Source organism: Anabas testudineus, chromosome 2 (assembly GCF_900324465.2).
Source record: "Anabas testudineus chromosome 2, fAnaTes1.2, whole genome shotgun sequence".
Lineage (NCBI taxonomy): Eukaryota > Metazoa > Chordata > Actinopteri > Anabantiformes > Anabantidae > Anabas > Anabas testudineus.
The window spans coordinates 26,651,616-26,677,959 of record NC_046611.1 but is presented as its reverse complement, the minus strand read 5'-3'; the positions used below and the strand labels follow the sequence as shown (position 1 = coordinate 26,677,959).

General features: G+C 41.0%; 2 protein-coding genes across 2 annotated transcripts; both read left to right on the top strand.

Annotated features, from left to right (window-relative positions):
- The first annotated feature begins 335 nt into the window (after positions 1-335).
- tnfrsf11a (tumor necrosis factor receptor superfamily, member 11a, NFKB activator) lies at positions 336-13,391 on the top strand. Its single transcript, XM_026363961.1, is given in 11 exon segments — positions 336-679; positions 4,770-4,848; positions 5,195-5,320; positions 5,458-5,604; positions 7,033-7,117; positions 7,579-7,655; positions 7,818-7,925; positions 8,022-8,071; positions 8,203-8,592; positions 8,594-9,143; positions 11,839-13,391. Coding segments are annotated over 11 exon segments (1,971 nt in total). The 5' UTR covers positions 336-604; the 3' UTR covers positions 12,123-13,391.
- A 1,651-nt stretch (positions 13,392-15,042) lies between these two features.
- Positions 15,043-25,416, top strand: si:dkey-73n8.3 (uncharacterized protein LOC100150965 homolog). The gene is made up of 13 exons (XM_026363996.1): positions 15,043-15,056; positions 15,463-15,578; positions 15,924-16,079; positions 16,191-16,295; positions 16,412-16,621; positions 17,062-17,254; positions 17,514-17,599; positions 18,697-18,918; positions 21,023-21,178; positions 21,503-21,607; positions 22,667-22,876; positions 23,766-23,958; positions 24,582-25,416. Exons 1-13 carry the CDS (start codon positions 15,043-15,045, stop codon positions 24,682-24,684), a joined length of 1,869 nt encoding a protein of 622 aa, XP_026219781.1. The 3' UTR covers positions 24,685-25,416.
- Positions 25,417-26,344: the final 928 nt, after the last annotated feature.

Sequence of the window (26,344 nt, the reverse complement as noted above, 5' to 3'; positions counted from 1 at the left end):
GACGCCACGACTCCGCTTGTTTGGCCAGTCACAGGAAGACTGGGGCTTTGCAGACTTTAGATGAACTTCCAATGAAATTGTGCGTTAAAGATGCCTAGTACACGAGCATATAGTGACAGTCCAGTTCCAACCCCGGGGGTAGAAGGATTAGTGGGGACACTGAACACATCCATGCACACTACCAGCTCATAAACGCACCTCTATTTGGAAAGAAAGTGAGATCAGAGCTCGGAGCAGGGAGAGAGAGAGAGAGAGAGAGAGGGGCGAGAACTTTTTTTTTTCCTCTTTAGAAATTGCAGCGTGGGAGGAGTTCCCACCCTCCCTCAGTTTTTACAAGCTGTTGCACGCAGCGTTCTCCACAACGTGGGAGAAGGAAGATGAGAAGAGAGAGGAGAGGAGAGGAGAGGTGGGAAACTGCAGCTGCCGAACCGGGAATGAAGGCGACGCAATGCTCTGTGAGAGGCTGAGGAGGCTCCAGCACATGTATGCGCACAAGAAGAAGGAGTGATTTACTGTGAAGACGTTCAAAGAAGACTCAAGAGTCACCTCCTTGGCTGTGGAAGAAAAAGTTTGCCTCACAACTAGTTTGAATCAGCCAGCAGAGATGAGATTGAACCTTTGTACGAGTTGGATTTTCCGAGGCTGGATAACATGTTTCCTCGTCAGCTTTTACGCACAGGTAAAAAAAAAAAACAAAAACAAAAACACACAGTTCATCACAAGATGTTGTAGAAAATGTGTGTGTTCCTAAGTTGTGTTGTTTTATGCGCCCACTTCTCTTCGGGGTTTGCAAAAGATGTGCCAAACTTAAAGGAGTGGAAACGCAAAACAGGGGGAAAGGTTGGTGCTTTGATGAGTAGATGGACCAGGAGCTGTGTAACAGTGAGCCCGTCTGAGTTCATCCGATGGTTTTGTATGAACTGAGGGGAAAAAGGGGGGGGGGGGGGGGGCTGGACACTGACTGGAAACAGTTGTGCTTGGGTCGAGTCCATCTCCCCTGTTTTGACCGCAAATACCGCCGCTGGAAACTGGATGCTGTGAGTCTATCACGGTCCGGGGGGTGGGGGCGCAGCGCCTCGGGCCAAATGGCACATCGCAGAACCTCATAAGATCGGCCAGACGAGCGGTTTTGATGAGAGCAGAGGCCAAGTGCGGCTTCCCGGTGACACAGAGGGGTCTTATTCACTTCATGTGAGGACTGCACACATGCGGCCGTGTTGTGTTTCACTGTCACTGTCACATCCTGCGCACGCAGAGCTGCTCTCTTAAATTGGTGCCATAACTCAAATGCACCAGCGACATTTAACAAACTACATAATGTCTCAGCTGCTCATCTGCCACAGTTTAATTGAGAGGGGGTGGGGGTGGGGGGTGAATGGCACATGACATGTTGTTGTTGTAGTCCAAGCAGCTAACTCCATCCAGGTGGAGCAGTTTATAAGATGTGGCTTTAGTGGTGGGACTGCTGGGCACCAGTGATCTATCACTGCCTGTTGGCCTGTGTTACAGTAAACCAGCATCGTTATGACTTTGACTGGAACAGACTGGAACCTCTTCCATGTTTTTCTTTTCTGCTTCTCCAACATGTGTTGCAAGAAGAAGAAGAAGAAGAAGAAGGAAAATAAAATGTTCGGGGAAGGCACTGCATCTCAGCCTTGCTCATATCCAGAGCCCTAACGGCAAAGAGGAAGGATGTGTTTTTTTTTTCTTTTTTCCATGGACTGTCAAGTTCAAGTCACAGCCTTTTTCTTTTTTTGAGGCAGCCGAGTGAGCAAATACAGATACGATGCCTGGAAAACAAGTCAGTGTGTGGAGAGGGGGGGAAAAAAAAGGGCATCTTTCCATGTTTTAAGGTGACACTGCAAACGTTTGGCTTGGGTTTGTTCTCACCGTGGTCTTGCCATTACTGACTCACAGTATCCCCTAAGAATTCCCCTTCATTTTCTTGGTTTTCAACCACTGCATACAATCCATTCCAACTTCATTTCAAACTGTCTGTGTGACATTGAGCAACACGAGATTACTTCAAGATGTCAACAGCTTCAAAGTCAATATATCATGAATAAGCTGAGCTTTATTAGCCACACGGCTTCCGTTGCCTTTTTATCCCCCTGCTCCTCCAGCCCTCTATGCATTCATGCGTCTGTCCACCTCGCTGCTATTGACCCAACACTACTTGCTTCCCCTCTTCTTTTATTCATTAGTGAACCAATAACATTCCACTTCCTTCGCCGTTTGCTGCTTTTAACATCCCATATTTTAATTTGTGCCTCCATTCATAAGAAATCAGTGTTGTGTTTGTCTTGGCTTGAGCAAAAAAAAAAACGCTGCATTGCCTCAGAGTGCAGACATCAGAGGCGTTCAATTGATAGATACAGCATGCAGCTTTGGAACGACAATAGAGCTTTGTGTGGAGAGATGAGAAGGAATTAGAATTGTTCAGACCTTTACTTTGTCTCCAACACAGCAGGATTAGGCTCTGTCAAGTTCTCTTAAAACAATTAGCGCAGATTACAGCTATCTAGGGACTTGTTCCCAGCTTTTTTTTTTTCTTCTTCTTCTTCATGATCTGTTTTTCCCCAGTCGGTGTAATCTCTCTGCTGAGTCTCTTTTCTTTTTTGCAGCTAAGCGATCCTTCTAATTTTCTTGCCCTTTTTCTTTATTCTAATGAAGCATCTGCTCCCGCTGCAGTTGTGCAATATGTGATTTCCTTTTTCTAGCAGGAATCCAACAATACGAGTCACTTCACACACTGCTTTTGTTTATTGGACAGTTATACAATCAGCCAGTTTATTAGAACAGACAACAGAAAGTAAAAAGGCCTGCTGTTGTTTAAAATGTATGTGGTTAAAAAGTAAAGAGTGTGATTTTCACAAATATTAGTAAGAAAATCTAGATTTGTGTGGGTATTACAAAAAAAAAAAAGATTTATTACCGTGGCTCACAGCACTAACAGGTGCAACCATTAGACAAAGATTCAATTGTTGTGCAATATGCTTTTACAGCACCTTATCGTGGATCTCTGAAACCTCTAGAGGCCGAAAAGTCACACCGTGCTCCTCTTGGCTCCGTGCCAGAGGCGGCTGCGGCCGTTATGCAAATTCTTTCATACTCTGACAGCAATTGGAGAGCACTGTGTGTCACGCTCCCGTGTGTAAGGATCGCACCACTGGCGAAGTATTTTTAAAGATTAAACCCGCTGCAGTGTGTCTATCCAGTCAGTCTGCGTGTCTGCTCTTAGCACAGGAACCTTTCCCATCTCTGTCACTTCTGTCTCCTGCAGCACATGGTCCTCATTAGCGCTGTGGTCCAAGCTATGAGCGCTGTGCATCATTATCCCTCTGGTTGGATTGTAAAACAAAGACTGACTGATGTGCAAGAGGCTGAGTGGATGTAATTAAACACTTTTCCAGTTTTCATGTTGTGCTGTTGTTGCCTGAAGCCAGACAGACACTGAGACTAAACACGCTTTAACATGGAGGTGTGAGAGAAAAAATGGAAAAACATAACAAGGGTGAGATGAGGAGAGGCTGGTAAAGTGAGAGACGGGGCCCAATATTTTCTGTTTAAATATTGCGTATCTTTATTTTCGGTTTGATGCCAAGGACAACAAAGATTTAGTGGTTCCTCCAGAATTGTATTGTTGTTACAAACAAAAGGAAATGAGGAATTTCAACAAAAGGAAAGTTGACAGTTTTGTACAACAAAGTGATCCTCTGCATTTGGTTGCAGGGGAAAAACTGGGATACGTTAAGTTATGAAATGAAGAAATAATGACAAAATATGTCCAATTACTCGCAGCAATTCGCTAATTCAGCAATGTGGCGAGGAGGGCATCGGTATTTTTCTCTACAAATGACATGAAGAGTCTATAATTTCATGGGAAAAAAGGAGCAGTTAGAAGTGCTGAGTGAGAAAAAGAAGGAGGTTGGTCCGAGTTCAGAGTGCAGTCAGGCCTATAGGTTGTATTTTTCTACATGTATATATAGACGCTGTGGCTTTGGCTGAGTTTCTGTCATAACAGCCAGATTCTCTAATTCAGCAATGTGGCGAGGAGTTCACCAGCCCCCTTATTTATGGTGGTTGGAGGGTGTGTACAGTGTGTATGTAAGTGTTTGCCTGCATGGCTTATCTTTTGTGGTGAGTTCCCAGTTATTGTTTAAAACACACACAGATGCTCCACCGTTCACGTCCCTGTTGCTGTGATATTGTATGTTAATGCTAATGCTCCAACTGTTGAATGAGAACAGGAAGCTTATAATGAACTCACTGTTTAACTTGCTTTACTGTTTGGTCCTCACCATTTACCTCACGGGCAAGTTGAATAACAGGTTACTGTCCAACAGTGGGGACGAGGAGAGTAGTAGCAGCCAAGTGTTGATTAATTCCAGCCGGGGTTGATGTGTATAACCCGTGTTCTCCTAATGTAATTTGATGGTATTTGTTTGGAGGCTGTGTGGAGCTGTAGTCAAATGTTTTTGAGCACTCTGGAACAATTTCTGGGCATGTCCTGGAAATTTTAATCATCCCCTTCCTCTTATTACTCACCACCATCTCAAAATATGCGGGGCATACATAGAGGACAAGCAAATCGTGATATCATTTTATAATCTTTGGTCATGTTAATAGATTTTTTGTTATCTTTTATGTAAATATATGTTGTGATTTTTTTTCTTATAAAGTCGTCTTCTGCTCCCAGTACATGAAAAGTATACTTATTTATATATATAAAATAACAAAAAGCTAATTTTCTGGTCTACTATTTACAGCCCCTGGTCTCCAAATCTCTCCAGTGTGATGAAAAACATTACCTAAAAAACAACAGATGCTGTGAGAAGTGTAAACCAGGTAATAACACACACACACACACACACACACACACACACACACGCAGACCAAATGAGGTTGAGTACTCAATGGAGGCAACATAAAATAAAAATAGATTTCCATTCATAAATATCTTAATAGAGGAAGGATGTTTAAACTGAACATTCTTGCCACACACTAACACACACGCACATTTTCCATTGACATCTGACCCACTAGAAGTACCAGCTGATCTAATTTTGTCAACACATTTCTGTTTCTCTGTAGTAGTTTCTATGATTATCCATGGATTATTGACATCATGTGCCTTTCTTCCTGTGTCTCTGTCTGTCTCTGTCACTCTCTTTTGAACACACCTTTTTATTAGGCCAGTATGTATACGCTCACTGCAATGAGTCGCACCAGACTAAATGTGTTAACTGTAATCGTGGTGAATACCAGCCTGACTGGACTGGAAACATGCAGTGCCTCCAGCAAAAGTTCTGCGATGAAAGTCAGTACCTCCAGCTTCAAGTATTTAAAGTCATGAAATATCACATTAGGAATACTTACAGAAAATGTCCCATGCTAAACAGGATAATCGTCCCTTTGATGAATGCGTCACTAAAATAATCCCCTATTGATTTCCAGTTAAAGGTTTTATGAAGAGCATTCAAAATCCACTGGCAGAGGAGCCGTGTCGCTGCCGCCCCGACCTCCAATGCTATCCCATCAACTGTGAGTTTTGTGAGCAGATACCCACATGCAACGCCGGATATGGCCTCGAGATAGACCCTGGTGAGAACGCACAAATATAAAACATACAGTGGCAGCAAAAATGATGTGACCCTTTTGGAATTTGTGGTTTTCTGCATTAGTTTGTCATAAAACATGATCTGATCTTCATCAGAGTATTAACAAATATGAAAACACAAATAAATCTTATCTCTCGTGTCTTTATTGAGAACAACCATGTGCACCTCATAAAGTATGTGAACCCTTGGAAGAATAACTGGCAGCAACAACTTCAACCAGGTGCTTCATCTCTTTTAGGTTGAGGTCTGGGCTCTGACTTGGCCTCTCCAAAAGGAGGATTTTGTTTTTTTTTTCTGAAACCATTCTGTCCCATTCTGCGTTAGTGTTTTGGTTCACTGTTGCATCACACAACTTCTACAGAGCTTCAGCTGACGTACAAACATTCTCACATTATCCTGGAGAATTTTTGATACAATTGGAAATTCAATATTCACCTAAGTCATGCGAGCAAGCTGGCCAGACCCTGATGCAGCAAAGCAGGCCCAAATCATGATGTTTCCTCCACCATACTCCACAGTTGGAATGATGTTTTCATGATGATACAGTATGCTGTGCCCTTTTTATACTATATGTAGTGCTGTGTGTTCTTTCCAAATAGTTCAATATGTGGAACTATACACTGTGGAGTGTCAATGTGCTCTTTGGCAAACTTCAGGCACAGCAATATTTTTTTTACTAAGTAGCAGCTTCCTTCGTGGTCAATGTTTTACGTACTGTAGACTCATGAACACAGATGTTAGCCAGTTCCAATGAAGCCTTCAAATCTTTGGCTGTCTATTGAGGTTGCTTCCTTACCTTATTAATGAGTGTTCGTTGTGTTCTTGAGGTCATTTTAACGGTCGCCCACTTCTTGGTAGAGTAGCCACAGTCCCAATGTGTCTCACTTTGTAGATTGTTTTCCTAACTGTAGACTGGTGAATTTCTAAAGTCTTTGAAATCACATTGTAACCATTTCCAGCTTTATGTAAATTAGGAATTATTTATCATAGATACTCTGAAAGCTCCTTTTGGCGAGGCATGGCTCACATAACTCACATAATCTTATTTGAGAAAATTCAAAAAGTTAAAGAAGTAGCTCTAGTTCACACCTCCAAACTAATTTTATTACCATGTACACCTGTCTCCAATTAGGTTTTTTGAGGTCATTATTCAAAAGGTTCACATACTTTTTCCATTCACTCTGTGAGATTGTTCTCAATAAAGACATGAAAGATTTTGTTTGTCATTACTTTACATTATATTTGTTAATACTCTTGACTTAGATGAAGATCACAACACATTTTATGACAAATTCATGCAGAAAACCTTGAATTTCCAAATGGTTTACATACTTTCTCTTGCCACTGTACTTCATTCATATTAATTATCATTAGAGATGGACTACAATCTACAGTATGTTTTGATTTCCAGAGTCTACTAATGAAAGGAAGATCTGTGTTCCCTGTAAGAAAGGCTTCTTCTCTGATAGTGGAGAACAGTGCAAGCCTTGGACTAAGTAAGTGTACTCACACACACACTCACACACACACACACACACACACACACACACACACACACATATACACACTTTGTAGACTGGAATCTTTTAACGTTAAGGGAAAATGCAGCTGAATTTTTGTCTAAACCGCTAACCAGCTGTTATGACTAATTACTCCCCACTTCCCCTGTAACCCTGGTCCAGACACCAACTTCCACTGCTGGCCGGATCTGTGACGGTGATGTTCACGATCGAGTGAGAGATTGAAAGATGGAGAGAAAAATGTGTTGTTTTTTCTCCATCTCTCTCTCTTTCTCTCCTTCTTTATCACAGATCTGAGCAGTGGTAGTGGTTAGCAGCTTGCTGTGATGCACTGTAAAGGGAAATAAAAAAAGGACACACGAAGTTAAAGTATGTACACATGTGCATACAGTGGCTCTATTCATTCACTGTTTTTATCATTTCATCTTCTCGTCCAGTTGTAAAGCTGAGGGCAGGACTGAGACACAGCCAGGCAGTGCTCAGGCAGATGCAGTGTGCGGACCGCAAGTGTCAGGTAAGACATGGACATTGTGTAGACACAGTGTAGACATATGAAAATGGAGTGCAGGAGAAAACATCATGTCTGGTGTATTGTTTTGATTTATTAGCAGACATCATGGCTGACAGTAGAGCACTAGGAGTACAAAAGTGAGATCTGAACCTGTCTGTCTTGCAGTTGCAGCTCCCTCCTGGGTTATAGTTTCAGTGCTGTCAGTCATCACTGTTCTGTGCCTCCTCATCCTGCTCCTCTTCTGCTTTAAGGATAAACTCAAATTACTGTCTGGTAGGTTATTGCCCTGTTTTAACCGTGAGGTTTTATTAGAGTTTTAAATCTGACTTTTTTCAGTTTGAAGATACAATATGTTGTTTCTTTGTCTAGTAAATCTGCGTTCCTGTGTCCAGAATCTGAAGAGGACTAGGATTCAGCAGGTAATGTGGAATGAATGAATCCATTAGGAGCAAATACTGTATGTATTTTTGTTACTGTATTTTGTTCCTACAATTAATGCACACAATAAAAATGATTTGCAATTCTTGTTTCTTTGTTTCTGATTTTCTAGGAGACCCTGGCCCCTCTTTACCAGAGCGGAGGATCCAAGTGTACACCATGTGAGACAACCAAACTTATCTACCAAGCATCACAGAGCTCCACAGATGAGCCCCCATGCACGGTCCCCACCTCTGAACCTGATGTCAAAGTCTCCCTGCCCATCACAGAGGAAATGACAGAGAAAAAAGACACTAACAGCAAGACACTGACAGAGGATGATAGTATAGGGTCTGGAGAACCCGTGGAGGTGTCGGAGGAAGAGGAGGTGGTGAGCGTGTCTCGTCTTTTGGCAGGTTCTTGTGTATGTGTCCTTCCTGTTTGCGAACCACTGGAAGTAGGGGAAAATGAGGACTGTAGCCAGGCTGTTAGCCCCGGGACCTCAGGCACCTGCTCGTGTGGAGGGACTAGATGGAGAGAAGGATGGAGATGAGAGTGGGAAAGACGAAAAGAGGGAGAATATAAGAGCAGATAGCGGAGAAAAGGAGGATCGAAATCAAGAAAAGATGGTTTTGTCTAAGAGTGAGACAGGTGCTGCATCTCTTGTCTCTCTTTCTCCGCTCCTCCATATCTCCTCTGTAGTCCTTCCATCCAGTCCAATTCCTGAACTCTGCCTGCCTTTGTCCCAGGCTCAGACAACACCAGAGCTCAAATCCCACATGACTGAACAGTCACTGGTTAAACAGGAGGAATTATACAGACTGGCAAGCATGGACTCCACTTCAACAGAGTGCAGTACGACCTCTGTGATGACCTTAGTCAGCCCCTTGATGACTTCCTCATCTGTTGGAGACCTCTACCTGGACAAACCCACGGTGACCTCGAGCCAAGAGAAAAACCAGGGACTTTTCTGGGAAGATAGCAGTGGAAACAAGGTCTCCTCTGGGGAGTCAGAACTGGAGTGCACACCCGAGAGCCTCCATAGTCAACTGGCTGAACCCACTCTTACCTCAGGTACTTGAAAATGTTCAACTTTAAGAAATTAAAATCACATGTATGCAAGCCCATTTGTGCCATAAAAGAAAAAACTATCACTAAAACAAGATTAAAAAATACCCTTAAGATGAGGTGGAAAATCAAAATCAGGACATTGCAAGTTAGGAAAGATACTTAATAGTTATGCAAATAGAGACCTTTAAATTATTAGCACAAGGTAGAAATGAAATCTTACATAAAATTAAAACAATGCCTTTGACTTGCTATCCAATTAAAGCAAAATAAATAATGTCAATTGTGTAAATTGCTTATAATCCTGTAAAATAGTAAAATATCATTTTTTAAGCATTTTATTTCATAGCAGAAATAGGTTTCTTTGTTTTTTCTGCTTTATGAGGGTAATGGCCCATTAAAGAAGGCTCTGAACCCTCAGATGTGTTCGCCAGGCGGGTTCTGTGTTCTTTGTTTGTGTAGGCAGTCACCACTGTATTGCCACAGGGTCATACTCAAATATGATTTGATACCCTACTGTACATAGCAGAGTTCCCTTACCGCAGAATAGGTGGGACTGTCCACCAAGAATAACAGAATGAAATTTATGTTGGTTTTAATGGAAAGTTTTAGTGTCACATGGCTGAACTGTATTGTTCTCACAGAGGCCTTTGAACACTGCCAAAAAGAAAAATCTCTGGGAACTGCATTGTGCCTCAAACTCTGAGTGGTTATGGTTAGTTATAAAAGCAGTATTATCAGAACAGTCTGATTGGGACAGTGGTCAGCTCAAACTGGGGGATCATTAGGTGAACATGCTGAACACTTATAACGGGGAATTGGTTTCAGCAGAAGAATGTGAAGTTTGCGTGACTGTTCCCAAGAAATATGTATTATTAAAGTTAGTATTGATAGTTGGACCCTGAATTTTGGGGGACCACACAGAGAGCAGGAATAGGATATGTGTGTGTTTGATGAGCTAGTGAACCACCAGAACCACACTCGAGCATACAGGGTTGTGTGCGTCAGTGTGAACTATGCCATCTACAAAGCTCCTGTTTACCCAGAGTTCCATAGGGTTGCGCAAAGTTACCACAGCTTTAATTGAAGCAAGATGTGTGCAGCTTGAGCAATACTTTTATATCCCTGCCCACCCAACAAAAACACACATGCACACACAAACCGTTTTGGACTCTCACTGCTGACTGGGTACTTTAATTACAAGCTGGCCCAAAATGAATGCAACTTCCCATCATACAGTAATGACAGTTGATTTAATTGACTTCCCACACATCCTATTTAAAGGTTAGGCAACGGTCAGAGGTTCCACCTGTTCACCTGAAATACCTCACGTACAACATCAGTTCTGCAGAGCAGTTTTGAAAGTTAACAAGGTCACTTCAGCAGTGCTGATAACCAAAATGCATCCTGCCTGTTGGGGAATCAAACTGCATTTGATTAGGTGGAACACTTTTGATTTTGAGGCAAACTGTGTGCACTGTGGTTTCTCGGAGATTGAATTGCAGAAGGATTTTTCAAAAATTCAAATTTTAGAAAAATACAAATTTACCCCTGTGTTTCTACAATTGAAGAGATCCAGCAAAAAAAAAACAAAAAAAACTGCTCAGCATTAAGAAAGAATAAACAGACGAGCTCAAGCAGATTCCACAGAGCTTTGTTTTTAAAGTTGTGGTGACATGACATACTTTTAAACTAGACCTCTCAGACTGGTATTCTGGGAAAGGCTCTCAGATGGAGAACACAGAGACACACTTTCTGTGAGTATGTGATTGTGTTTATCTGTCTTTGCAACTTTATAGGGCTTTGTGTCTGTGTGTGTGTGTGTGTGTGTGTGTGTGTGTGTGTGTGTGTGTAGGTGTAAGTGTCTGCTAGAGTCTGTTTGCTTACATTTACTGCAACGTGTGAATGGATGAGGCATAAGCTGTGAGTCACGGAGGTCGGCTTTTTCTGTCAGCTGGAAACTCAGACAGACGGCTGGATAAAATAGGAACCGGACACTTAATGTGGTGACCAATGGCTAACAAAAAACAAACAAACAAAAAGAAAACACTATTTATTTTCAAATTTACCTGATTGGCTCAAATCCATATGTGACTAGTACATGGACATCAGTAGATCATTATAATATTTAGCAAACGAAAAATAACTGAGGAATCAAAACACTTAGGAAAGGTTAGAAAGATGACACTTTTTATCATTTATTTATGCAAATCTGTAAAACCCTCAACTACTGACAAGTGGCGTGTTCTCAGAGATTTGGAGGTTCCAGCTAAAAATGACATGCTATGGTGATCTGCGTAGCAGCGGTCTGTGGTCATCCTGCGTGGTCATTACTCCCACTGCCCCTTTGTCATCAAAGATTAGCCAAGATTTGCTTCTTTCTTCACTTATACATCATAAATAGGGGAAATTGTTGTGCACAGTCATATACACACATTTGTGCGCATTTCCCAATACGCTCTCACTGCACTTGCTGTTTTTCATACCGGAGTTGGAAATGATTCACTTGCCACAAGTAACTCCAGCAAACCAAGGCCTCTGTCACATTAGCCCACTTGAAGCCAAGAGTGTACATACTTGTGGATGTTCATCACCAATATTATCCCTAAATAGGTTCAGTTTCCTGCCCTTTGACCACTTCTCGTAGTGTTTACACACCTTTTCACTTTTCTTTTTCTGCCCTTTCTGTTTCTCCATTCAGGTCAGGTGTTGGGAAACCACAACACTACCTTCATCTCCAGCGGTCAGGTGATGAATTTCAGCGGCGACGTCGTCATCGTTTATGTCAGCCAGACGTCTCTTGGCAGCGACGGGGCAGGGCAGGATGATGCCTTTGGAAGCCCAGTCCAAGAAGAAGCCAGTGAGACGGCTCCATTTTTCCAGATCAGCCTGAGGTCACAAGGGGACTCCATTTCCCACAACACCTTGCAAGACGAGACACTACCAGTCCAAGAAGTGATGGAGGAGAGGCCAGTGGGAAAGTGAACCAGTTACCAGTGACTGTGTTTTATTTGTGATCATCTCTTGAACTATCAGATAGATGTAAGAAACATCAGGTCTGATGATTTCTGATGGTTACGTCCTCTTTTACACCTTAGCTCCTAATGAAATCACAAGAATAATTTTAAAAACGCCATTTGTCCATATGTGTGAAGCTATCAATCTATGCCCAATTTTTGGAATTTAATCTACAGTAACTCGACCCCGTCCATAAATTACTCACTGTCTCTCGTCTCACACATCTCACATGTGCCTTCTGTCAACTTCCAGTGGAAAGCTGCAGGTATTTTCAAATGGAAAATCCCTTCTTTCCAGACAATAATGGGAAATTTTATTGGGAATTGGTTCTGGAATAAGAGTTCACACTGGAAGAAAATTGTGTTTTTATGGTTGAATGGAAAATGAAGTTGGGTTCTTGATACAGAAGTACCAACACTTTCAATATTAAATAGTCCAGGTTAAAGTCTGCAGAGTCGAGTTTTTAAACATTATAAGTTTGACATTTGGATGATTTCTTACATAAGAAAACAGCCACCATGTGGAAATAATTGTGTGCTCCCACAAAATCATGCCATGAAAGTCAATATTTTTTAACGGGAGAAAATTCAATCTACTAAGACCTGGCAGGGTAGATATTCAAGTTTCTAAAAAATATGATGTTTGATTTTAAGCATTTCACTGAGTGATTTTTTTTTCTTCTCGTTCTTTTTGTGGTTTGCGGGGGTCTAACAAAAGCTATTTTACAGTAGAGACACAGATCCAGCTTTGGTACGATGCTTGTTTATCTTGTATGTAGTTTCTCTTCTCATTGCACCACAGGTGCAGTTTGTATCTAAGAAAAAATGCTATGCATTTGTTAAGCTATTTTATGACTGGTTTGTTTTTTTGTTTTTGTTTTTTTGTTTCACGAGGCTTAATGAAGAAAAGTTAAATGTCGGCCTGTTTATGTTTTTGTTTAAAATAATTTTACAAACTAGATTGTTTACGTAATGTTTCAAGAGATTCATGTGTGATTAATGTTTGTGTATATATATAAAGAGAAAGGCATGATTTGTTTGAGCATTAAGAATGACTATTCCCTTTGTGCTTCCTCTCATTTGCTTTGTGGTGTGAATGTGTTACAGTAAGTTGAGGGATCAACAGCTGCCAAAACACACACGTTCAATGAGTTCAAAGGGATTGCTCGGCTACATCATATGTATGCAACTTTACAATAATTATTTACATATCAATCAAATGTTTTGAAATGAATGATGACAGATATTTTAATTGAAATTAAATATGTTTTGCATTTAAACACTCTCGGGGATGGCTGTCGTCCCGCATTCTGTGGTTTCTCTCTGTCAACTTTCCTATTCCGGGATCAACAAATTACAATGGAAGAGGCATTTATCTCCTCAAGATGATCTATAATCTTCATGAAGCTATGCTAATTACAAATGTGGCAAGGCTCTCTCTGTCTTTGTCGCTGACAGACGGACAGACAGGCAGCCTTTCATCAGGGCCGGGGAATGGCGAGCAGCTGTGAGGAGAAATTAATCTAGCAGTCAGACCAGCTAGCGTCACAGAAAGACCACATGAGAGGAACTGGCAGCCCTCATTTAGGCATGGTTTGGGTCAGCAGGAGTGTGTTTATATATGTGTGTGTGTGTGTGCGCGCATCTTGTCTCAGCTCATTTCATGGTTGTTTGTGAAAACAGGAAGTTATGACTAGCTTTCACATGGTTTACATGAGACCTGGCTGTAGATTTAAATACGTTTTTTTTTTTTTTTTAGTTTTCCATGTGTGACAAAACAGCCTTTCATTGGACTGAAGATATGCAGGAGTTGTATTTTGCTACAGTTCACCCCCTACTGGTAGATACAGGCTATGAAGTAAAAAAAAAAACAGATCTAATTCACTATTCACAGGTGTTGTCTCCTAAATCCTAGTCCAACGACATGACCTATTAAGACTACACCTATATATGCAGCCCCCTGTGCCTTGTGTAATCAAATCCAAGAAACAGAGGCCCCTCAGGTAGGAGAAACCCTCGGCCGAATAATGGTTCAGCTTTCAAACTTGAGCTTTTTAAAGGATCAAATAAACGGTCATTGTCACCCCAGTCAGTAATTAAGATAACAGCCTGACATGGCTGCAGTGCTAACTTAGACTTTCCTGTGGAAAGCACCAGAAAATCCAGAGTGGAGAAATGCTGAAATTACAGTGGCCTCACCTGTGAATCCGGGTTTTGAATTTCACCTGGTCTACACAGAGGACCACAGCAGCTAAGATTTATTACTTTTCATTAATGGTGAGTCTTCATTTAGCAAATACAGTTTCTTTGTGGCTTCACATATGTGTGTTTTTAAAAAAATATATTTTACAGTAGTTATAATTATTATTATAATTATAAACTTTTTTTTTACTCAGGTAAAAGATATGAACATTTTTTTTAACTGCAGATAATTGAAATATACTTATATTAATTAATAATAATATGTGTACCAAATAGATAAATACACAACATATGTGACATCAGAACATTTAGCATGAGTCAATAGTATGGGTCGGTTTAGAAAATATGAGCACTGTGAATAAATAAAAACAGTTCTTTGTTAGATTGGCTCGTTGAAACATCGCCATGCACGTCATATGATTGCCTACCATGAACCATATTAAAATTCTGCTTAATCAATCAGTACGATAAGGCTCTTTCAACAGAGGGGGATTTGTTTCTAACTGTGACGTCTCGCTCTGAAGCATTTTAAGGTCAATTAATCCTGTCATCAGTCTCTCTCTCTTCTTCACTTTGGTCCTCTTTATGAGTTCTCATTATGATTTCTCTGAACCTCGCGGAGTCTTGAGACATAAAGAATCACTAACGGGGACAGCGACTGCAGTTTTGTGTCACCAGCTACAGAAATGCAAGAACTCAGGTAAAAAAAAAAACTTCCTCACTCACAAACGTCATGAACAAAGATGAGATAAAATAACTGTTGCCTCGCTTCAGAAATATTTTCAGTTGCCACGTGTAGACTGAGTAGAATTCACATCTCACTATGTATTTTTTGAAAGGCACCAAAATGTCAAGTGAAATTACCAAAAGCCAGTTCACGTTCTGTGACCTTTCACTTAACTTTAAAAGAGGATTGTGGTTTCTGGAATTCATTGTTTTGTCTTAGGTGGTGAACCTCTCCCACATTGTAATTCACTTATTGTAAGGTTAAACAAACGTCAACTAAACAATCGTTTATTTGCTTTACTCTTCTTATAGACTTCTGTTGCCAGTTAAAATTGCTTTAACTACTCTAATAATTTCCCCTTTCGTACTAATTTCCTCAGGTCTCTGTGTGTCTCAAAGTGGTCTTCAGATGTGCGTCTGGAGGGGAAGACAGCCATAGTAACAGGGGCCAACACTGGCATTGGCAAAGAAACCGCTAAAGACTTGGCTGGAAGAGGTTAGCAAGCTGTACTTTGAGTGCAGAATAATGAGTACAACAATGACTTACCGTATACGCTCGCAGTTTTACTGACATATTTAATATATCTGAGTATCTGTACGGAAACATTTGAAGTAAAGTAAACAAAAACACAAAGGGGTGGCTTAAACGTTTCTGATTTAAGGAAATAATGTTCACAACAACAAGAAATAATACTGGTTTTAATAAAAGAAAGCTAAACACACAAAAAGAAAGATCAATTTAAATTCAGCATTTGAAAGAAAGCTCAACATCACCTTACCGTGATCAGATTTCAACCTGTATGCACATGCAAGCACCATTAAGAGGTAATAATCTCCTTAGGTGCACGGGTGATTCTGGCATGCAGAGACATGGCAAAAGGAGAGCAGGCTGCTCGTGACATTACGAGGGAGGTGAAAGGAGCCAAAGTAGTCGCCAGGCAACTGGATCTGGCTGATACCAAATCCATCTGCCAGTTTGCTGAGAACATCTACAACAGTGGGTGGCACACGCACACACACGCACACACACACACACACACACTCACACACACACAGAAATCTGAACTCCAGCACATTGTGATAAACTATTTTTTGTTTGGCTGTGCAGCTGAGAAGACTCTTCACTACTTGATCAATAACGCAGGTGTGGCTATTTGCCCTTATGCCATGACAGTGGATGGATTTGAGCTGCAGTTTGGAGTCAATCACTTGGGTAGGAGCTGAACATGTTGATTGCAGCAGTTTTGAAAAGGTAGAGGCGTCACAAAGACTTCTCTAGTAAAGTTAAGTTCTCATTTTCCACCACTTCTACCTGCTCTCCTCCTTCAGGTCATTTCTTCCTGACCTTCCTTCTACTGGACTTGCTGAAGCACTCGGCCCCGTCCAGGGTCATCAACCTGTCATCGGCAAGTCACGCCATGGGCAAAATCCAGTTTGATGATCTGAGCGGTGAGAAAGACTACCACCCTGTCAAGGCCTACGCACAGAGCAAGATGGCCAACATCCTGTTTACCAGAGAGCTGGCAAAGAGGACTGAAGGTGAGGGTGTGTTTCTGTGACACACGCACAGAGTTTGTCTTTATGTCTCTGTCTGTTCTTCTCATCTCTTACCATTGTGAGTGTCTCACGCCCCAACCACAACCGCCCCGGGCAAGAAACGGAGCAGGGAGAAACGTGTTTGGTGGAAAGACTGTTGACTTAACTGAATTAATCATTCAACATGTCCCTCCTGGATTTTCAATCTCATTCTTATTCTAAAACAATCTGCAGATATGCACGAGTGTGGATTTTATTCATACACCACACAATGGATTCACAGTAGAATCTGGGTTTGACTAGTGTTGCATTGTTGCTATTAGTTTACTTCATCCCCAAACAATGTGATGAGATAGAGAAAGGGACATGTTTGGAGAAGCTGGCGCCCACATCAACCCATTATGTTTAAACAAATGATCCTATATTCACTCCTTTCCCTCCAGATCTAGGTGTGACGGCGTACTCTGTGGACCCTGGCTTGGTGAACACTGAGATATTAAGGCACATCCGGCGCCCTCTTGTGGACATATTCAAGACCTTTGGTTTCCTGATAAAGACTCCAGCAGAGGGAGCCTACAGCACTGTCTACTGCACAGTCACTCCTGAGGACCAGCTGATCAATGGGGGACTCTACAGGTCAGGTTTGCAGTGCTGTTGTAGTAGCTGCAATGCTCCAAATAAAGACGCTGTACTGAGCCATACAGGGAAATCACAGCTTGACTAAATCTGAAGACAGTTTCACTTTGCTCTTCTCCTGAAATTCACTGTTTCACAGCCACCATTCATTTTAGTGACAGTAGATGAGCATTAGATAACGAGGAACTGTATGTTTAACATGCCATTTTGAAACTCTGAGTTGACTAAAAAGCTGCATGTGCCTTTCCTTTCCCTACAGGGACTGTGCCAGTGTAGAGCCCTGCAGGGCAGGCCGAGATGATGGCACTGCCTTAAAGCTGTGGGCTGTGAGCTGCCACCTGCTCGGCATCCGCTGGAGATAAATGTGCACACACCAATGTTTGCCATGAAGCAATACCTATGAGCTCATCCCCTTAACATGGCAAACAATATGCAGAATCAGTGTGTTACTGATGTATGTTTAATGCTGTATTTGATCGAGTAAAAACATACCAGAGCTACTCGTTGTAACGGAGTGTGACTGCAGACAACCGAGAACCACGAAGAACAGCTGCTGCTAATAAAAAGTGATCTAAGGCCTTTGGTACCCAGAGAGTTGGTGTGCAACACACACACAAACTGATTTGAACCACTTTACGTCCTGACACCTGCTTCATCCACTGCTTCATCAGCATTTTGATTAGGGTGCATCTTTGTAATACATTTCATCTTTCTCAGGTTATTATAATGGAGAAAAAGCAAAATACCACACAGCTGCTCTGAATAAATGTTCTTTTAAAGCAGGACTTCCATTGTCTTTGGAAATCCTCATGACTGGGATTAAGCAGTGTGACACAGGGCGACCTCTAGTGGCCAAGAAACAAACAGCGCTCCTGTTCAGGTCGTTAACCACAGGGTTGCAGTGTGACTTCACAGGACCCGCTTCACAGCATCCTACTAAAGTAACAGTTACAAGTTAGCTTGAATTCAAATACTTGATTTTATTGTCTCCAACTTCCCGTGAACTTGTGAATCGATGAATGCGTCAGCTCGCTCCTGATTGGACCAGGCGCGATACTGTGGCGACAAACAGTGCGGGGTGGAGAGAGATGACAAGCACCGAGTGCACTGATGGAGGGGAGGGAGACCGAGGCAGCTACACTTGTCCTGAGGTGGGATTTAGTTTCTGCTATTGAGGAACAATGTACTGCAGGTAGGAAACAATAATGGAGCTGATTCCATCAATAACAGCAGTGGGAGAAATCTGAAGGGGGTTAGGCAGCAGATCCTATTGTATTTGTTTATTATAAAAAAATAAAAATGAAAATATTCAAAATAGTGTAAGGAACCACCACATTAACCACTTGTTAATGTCTTACGTTGAGTTTGCAATTAATATTATCTTCCTCCAGAAGAATAGCATAGAAAAATTTGTTTTATTAAATAATCTATTTGAAGTACAGTAGCAGGGGAGAGGAAACTAGTACAAAATACTTTTACATCAACATATGTTTTCTGTGATTCCTCGACTATTTTATTGATGCTTGACTCGTTGTGTGTCTTCCCCGGGAGTGTGTGCCCTAACCACTGGTCATCTGAGGAGAGGCTGGATGGGAAAACAGTCATCATCACTGGAGCCAACACTGGTATTGGCAAAGAAACAGCCAGGGACTTGGCAAGAAGAGGTACAGCACAGGCTCGTCTGTCTAGCTGTTTGTCAGTCTCCATCTGTCTCTTTTATTTTTTTTATTATCTGTCTATTTTTGGCTCGTTGGTATTGATATGTACCTACATCTATTTTTTCTCTAACAAACTTTCGAGCTGTGACGTAGACATTCCAGTCTTCTCAGTGGACTTAGCTCTAAATGCTTGGGTGGCTTAAAGCCCTAAAGCGTGATCTTTAGCTGTGTTCTCTGTCTCCCGGCCTTCACCATCGGCTCCGGTATAATCCTCTGTGCTTGTTTGCTTATTCCGTGTTATTGTATATGAGTTTTATTTAGTATCAAGTGGTTTTTATAACTGTGGCATACATATTCGCACACCAAAGGAAACGAGATTTGGGGCTCACTTAACTAAAAAGAGCATTTTGTTTAATATTTAATTCGTCTTTACGCATGACAAATGACAATGATAGAAGACAGACAAGGTTTCAGGGGGACAGAGGAGGCAACAAAGAGAAGTGGGAGGGTGAATAATATAAAAGCTAGTTCCGCATATCATGTGCACTCGAGAGGCTCAGCATGGCGTCCGTGTCTTTGTAATAGAACATAGCCTGCTCAAAGAATGGTATGGGGGCAAAAAAACTGACAGAAGTGATCTGAGAACTAGAAGAAAAAACAGAAAAGTGGCGCGTTGAGTGAGTTATTAAGTACCAGAAAGAGAACAACACAGAATTCTCTGTGAAATTAAAGTATCACCTTCCAGTGGATTGGATGATATGAACATATGATGACAGCATAATTAGCTTTGCCAGGATTCATAAGAGAGGCTGCGGGGGCACATCTCGTCGGCCAAACCAAATCTCGACCTTTTTAATCGTTCACTGGTTTGGTTATAACATTCAAAACACTGAAAAGTGAAATGAGGGAGTGCTCTCATAATTATATGTTATTGAGTTTGTACATCCAGAAAAGGATCGGCCATGATTTAATACATAAGTTGTTATTTTCACTTTGCCCTTATTTGCATGCTGACATTATTTATGAGAGCAGGCCACTTTGTAATCATCTGTTGGATGAGCTTTAACTTGACAGAGTCTAACCCCCCATTCTTGCTGTTTGTTTACTGTTTTATGTAATTGAGTGAACCTGGCTACCAAAGAAATGTGGGAACAATTGGGCTTTCTCACATGGGAGCAACAAGGGAGAAATGAAACCACTGTGATGGAATACAGATGCTACGCTCCAACTGATTAATGCCTCTCCTCTTCCATAATTGCTGGGTACAGCAGCTCTTCTGTATGTGTGAACGCGTGTGGGTCTAGTGGGAGTTTGGGGAGCTGCCTGTTACTTTGGTGTGTGTCTTTGTGGTTGACAGAGAGTGTGTGTCTGTCCTCAAATCCCCTTTCGGTGCTTACTAAGGGGAATGCATCATAATTTGCATCAGAGGTGAGTGAGGATGACACAGCTGAGAGGGTCCTGTGTTCACGAGAGTGGAACAGTTGGCTAAATGAGATGCCGAATGAGAGTTTGGAAAACAGTAGAGGATAATCAAAAGTACGCTGGGAGATTTAGGAACTTCCTCCTTAATTGGTGCAGCTAGCTCTGTTGCCTGCAAATGAGCAAAGCTGTTGTACTTTTTGAATCAGGAAACCAGTAAGGATTTAAATGTCCTCCTCCATATTTGACTAAACATAAGTCAAGTTTACAATCAACTCAGCGTGCATCAGAGGAAGCAAAGGACTCTAAACAGTCCCAAACAGACTCTAGTAGAGTACATCTCTTTTTTCTATTTTTAATAGAAATAACCTAACAAAGTTATTTTAGCGTGGAGAGGTGCTGTTCACCTCCCATGACGTCACACTCACAGAACAACCTGGCAGCAGTGCAGAGGTATTTGCTTTCAAAGTTATTTCAAGTGTGGCAGGCCCTTTTAACCAATCAGAGCATTGCAGCCATTTCTGCCTGATTAGTTAGTTTTGCAGTATTCTCATCTATTGTAACTTGATAATGACTATGAAGCGATGTGCAGCTTTAAATAATTCATTCATTTTAATTAATTATCAAACAAGTAACAGTATCGTCATGCAAAGAGAAAATGCCTTGTTACCAACACGCTGCACTTGTTCAGGCGCACGCATCGTCATGGCCTGCAGAGACCTAGAGAGGGCAGAGGAGGCACGGGCAGACATTTTGGAAGACACGGGAAATGAGAATGTGGTCATCAGGAAGCTGGATCTGTCTGACATCAAGTCCATCAGAGCGTTCGCTGAACTCATCAACAAAGGTGGGTAAGTAACCAGTAATATCTTCACTTTTTGACCACATTCTTCAAAAAATAAAACAATGTACTGCATTTGGTTATTAAGATGGGTGTAGCCCTGGGGTTGAGAGAATTGTTCACTAAATGCAGCATTTATGGTTTGATCATTCGCTCCCCTGTTGACACGTCTGTGAGCGCACACTGGAGTCCTCCTACTTTGCATGGTAACTCTGCCCCTGAAAATGAATGTCATGCCAAACCACTTGCTGGATATGAACTGCATTTATACCATAAGTGAAAGTTCAGGGAGAATCATTTTTGTGTGTTTGTGTGATGTGCTCTTTTCAGAGGAGAAACAAGTGAATATCCTCATAAACAACGCAGGTGTCATGATGTGTCCCTACTCCAAAACTGCGGATGGGTTTGAAATGCAGTTAGGGGTCAATCATTTGGGTAAGTCACTGTGGAAGTTACAGGTACAGAATCCATGGACCTGGAATCAAACAACATTTGATTCAAACAAGCATATAATACAGTGAAGTGGTTTAGTGAGTAAGAAAAGCAAACTATAAAATTAGTTTTGTCTTAGTAATTGGTCTAACATGAATGGTTGTCATATTTTAGAATTATTAAATAATAAAGTTACATAGTGATGGAGGGAGAAATCTTTTTTTTTTTTTTATTTATTCTATTTAAATTTCTAGTCACACTTGTACTACCAAGCAGCTGGTGTTTTTCGCATGTAGGCTGAAAAAGTGAAGAACATGCTGTGCCCGAAGATGTTCACCCACACAAACGTGCACATGCAAAAACACTTATATGAATACATGCCTTTACTTCCACAAACATTACCATGGCACCTTGAGCAGAAATAGTCAAATATTTTCCATTGAATGTGACATAAAGTACAACATTGATCACAGAAACCTTTATTGTGATTATCTAAGTTTTGTAGCCCATTACATATGTCATGTCTCATTTGTAAAATGCATAATGAGGCTGAATGACTGACACACAGGCTTAGGGAGATACATGTAAAGTATCAAACAAGAAAAGGACATGTTCTTCGTGTGTGGGCGCCAAGTTCGGTCCATAAGCCAGATGGATTCGTCAGTTGGTTTTACATCGTTGTGTTGCCAACTCCATTGCATGGATTGCGTGTTGTGCATAGACATAATCAGAGATATTACATGGCGACTACCCCTGACCACAGGAAGGAGACATTTGGCAGCTGGCTTTGTTTGAGTGGCAGTGCCATGAACATGAACCTGCTTAAGTGTTAGTGACAGTTTTACAGTGCACTTTAGGAGCTTTCCAACCAAGAAGATCTGCAATGCAACAACAGTACAGAAACACAAAACTGAGGCTTCATGACATCTTGTTTGAACAGTCGGTGGTGATGTCTCACAAAGTGAGAGGATAAAAAGCCACCACAAATTGAACAGGACGGTGTAGGGATGTGACATTTGTTTGGTTTGACATAAAGCCTGCATGTGTGGTCACTGTCCCCAGGTCACTTCCTGTTGACTTACCTGCTGCTGAACCTCATTAAGAATTCGACTCCAGCCCGCATTGTTGTCGTGGCATCGGTGGCCCACACCTGGACTGGTCTTCAACTGGATGACATAAACAGCGAGAGGAATTATGATGCCATGAAGGCCTACGGACAGAGCAAGCTGGCTAATGTCCTGTTTGCACGCTCACTAGCCAAGCTACTGCAAGGTAAGAAGAGATGGTCATGTTTTCAAGGAACTGATGCATATCCAAGCACGGAGGATAACTTAATCACAGATTTAGTTTTAACACCGAGTCATAAATCTTTATTTATTTATTGATACAGTAAATGCCAATGAACAATTATGTTACCACAAGCGTACAAACCTAAAAAGACTATTGCTGAGAAACCAAATTATTGGTGTTATGCTTGGAGAATTTATGGCTAACTTGTAATGGGAGAACTTTAATAGTAGGTAGAGAGAGGAAGAAATCATGCAGCTCATGGTCAGAAAGGTAACACAACATTTCATTCAGTTTTAAGTTAGAACAGACTCACATAAGCAAGTCCAAATGTTCTGGTGCACTGTTGTACTCTTGCATGCAGAATAGCCTGCATAAGCATTTGTCTTAATTTAATTGTCTTTTCTCATTCTACGGAGATAGGCAATTACATATCTTTTTTTTTTTTTCAACTGGAAATAAGCCATTTTGTTGTCTCAATCTCTTGGTTAATGGCCAAGAACTGAAATAAATTACTTTCACATGAAACCCTCTAGTGTCATGATTTCCTAGATCTGGAGAATAGCTATCAAAACTCAGTCCATTATGACTTCAACTCAGAAACAAACAGAAGATTGGACATTAATGGGAAATGACAAAATGAAAATAAAAAGCAAATACCATGGCTAATATGGCTAGTTTAATTTACAAATTCAATAGTGCATTCTCAGCTACTCTATCTCCAGAAACATATTTTGCACAGTGTAAATACTATGCAAATTTTAAATCATAACAGAATATGCACATGAAAATAACAGCGTCATACTTGTTCTCATGAATGTACAGCATGCACTGAATGTAGGTTACAGTGTAGGTGTTTGTGGACATGTTGCAGGCACAGGGGTAAGCGTGTTCTCTCTGCACCCGGGGGTGGTGCAGTCTGATCTGTGGAGGCACCAGCACCAGTGTATCCAGGTGGCAGTGAAGATTTTCAGGATTTTCACAAAGACAACAGTGGAGGGAGCTCAGACTACCATCTACTGTGCTGTGGAGCCAGGCCTGGAAAGTCAGTGTGGAGGCTACTTCAGGTACACCTACGATGTATCTCAAATCAATAGTCATACAGGGATTTTAACAGTTTATTACAGTATTAAAGTGATATAGGTAAAATAGGTAAATTACCAAAACTGAAAAGAAACAGCCTGGACTTTTTCTTCGTCTTTCTTTTTTCATATTTTTGTCCCCATATAAAAGTAAAGTGATGTTGAATCAGATCAGACTGATTAGATACAGCATCCAATTACTTACAGATTCCTAATAAAAGGGAATGTTGATAAAAATTTCAAGGAACGATGGTCTTTTGAGTCTTCATGCTTCTTCAGGGCAGCCACCACACATCCCACTCCGCCCAACAGTAATAAGAGAATTAAGAGGTCCTTAATGGTGACAGCGCAGAAAGGTTTCCAGGTCACCAGAGCAGTGAAAAGCGAAGATAACACATTAATGAGAAGCACCCACACGTCCATTTACAGGTGGTTTTACAAGAGCTTGGAGAGTGCTGCCTTCACTCTGCTCAATATTTGTACCTGAGAATCACAAAAAGTCTATGCTGTATGTATTTGAGGATTAATAAATTCATCTTTTACGTAGAAGTCAAACAGACACAACACACAGTGTGTAATGGCCATTCTCTGTCCCTGTGTGTGTTCAGTGACTGTGCGCCTGCGAGATGCTCGAGGACTGCTTCTGATGACGACTTGGCCCAGAGACTTTGGGAGATCAGCTGTGACATGCTTGGCATCACCTGGCAGTGAATAACACAACATGACATGTGCTGTGAAAGACATTGTATAAATCTGTATAAATGTCATCTTTTCAACATTGTTAAGAACTTTTATAAACTGTTACTGTTACCGTTATGTTACTGTTACAGCATCTTATGATGCATCTTATGACTCAAAGTGCAGTACCATCCAAGAATCACTGGATCACAATCAAAAGGTTGTTAAAAATGATTAAAGATTAATTTGCATTACTTTTTGTTGATGTTGAAGAATATTTAATATTTTAGTCTTTTTGCTGTAGCTTTTCTAATGATGGAGATTGAATTTTTTTAATCGCTTTGTTTTGATGATGTGAACTTTTTGGCTCCAAACCGCCTCCACAAAACCATTTGTCCGCCTCATTTATATTAGTAGGGCTAGGCTGGGCTCTTTGTATAATGCTGTACAATACAATAGTCCAAACTATGCCATCCAAAGGTTTTAGCACAAACTAAAAATTCATATAGGACCAGCTAAGTGTATCTTATAAACTTCAAACAAGCTGTATCTGAACATATGTTTATTGTTATTTATTATTATATACTATTATTGAGCAGTTTCATTATTTCCACGTATTCTACAATATAGATACCTCTTTACTTTTAAAGGAAAATCTTTCTCTGGGGTGTGGCCATCTTAATGGTCAGAAATTGAAACCACAACAAGTGACTGTAATTATAGTGTGGTTATAATGTGTCAGCATATTAAGAATGTGGCCTCTTAAATTGAGTATATTATTATTATATATACAGACAAAACATACTGTTAAAATTAAATGTGTTAGAATGAAAAAAATACTGCAAAGTTGTATTTGTTTGTGACTTTTACATAAAGTTATTGGATATATGAATACTGTGTGTCCTCTGTAATGTTGATATTTTCCCAAGCTGCTGTGTTGGATACAGCATGACACTGGGCAGGCTTAATGTAATAACAATGAGCAAATTGAAGGTCTTACAGTGTTAGCCACTGCCACCAAAACAGATTACAGAATTTCAATGTGACTCACTCCACAGTCACTCTATTAAAGTGATAAATGTAAAAAGTATAGTTGGAATTTCTTTGCTCGTCGTGCTGTTTAACATTGGGAACATTTCTGCTTATTCACTAATGTCCCAATGCATGGATGGAAAACAGTGTCTAGGATACTGTGGCCTGCAGCACTTGTCCTGCTGGGTTTTACAATGGAGAACAAAGGTCAGAAGCCCAGGCCAGAATACTAGTTAGAAACGGTATCTTAATCTAAATCACACGAGAGAGTATTTGAGGCTAAAGGAATGTGGCATGAACCAAAAGAGTGGCTGCAGCAGCTTAGTACTAATGTTCACTAGTAAACAATATCCAGAAGCTCCGTGTAACTTACCACTACTACTCAAGAACTGTACTTACTTACTTTACTGCAGTATTGTCATTTTATTTTATCATGTTATTTTATGTGACTAAAAATTAGAGGGAAATATTGTACTTTTTACTCCGTTAAGAGTACATAAATGAAGATTCGTTTGAAATTGCATTCTTGTTAATATAAAAGAGGGCGAGTCTAAATATTGTTAGTAAGGAGTAGGTAAGCTGTGTTTAAAGAGTGAACCTCCCAGCCCGCAGGGGGCAGTGTAGACAGCAAGCGGCGCTCTGACAACGACAGAGGCGGATC

What these genes read in the sequence shown, in the direction of transcription:
- si:dkey-73n8.3 (XM_026363996.1), top strand. An exon ending in TGCTGAGAACATCTACAACA is followed by an intron (nt 16,080 to 16,190) that starts GTGGGTGGCACA and finishes TTGGCTGTGCAG; the next exon opens with CTGAGAAGACTCTTCACTAC. An exon ending in CAGGGACTTGGCAAGAAGAG is followed by an intron (nt 18,919 to 21,022) that starts GTACAGCACAGG and finishes GCACTTGTTCAG; the next exon opens with GCGCACGCATCGTCATGGCC.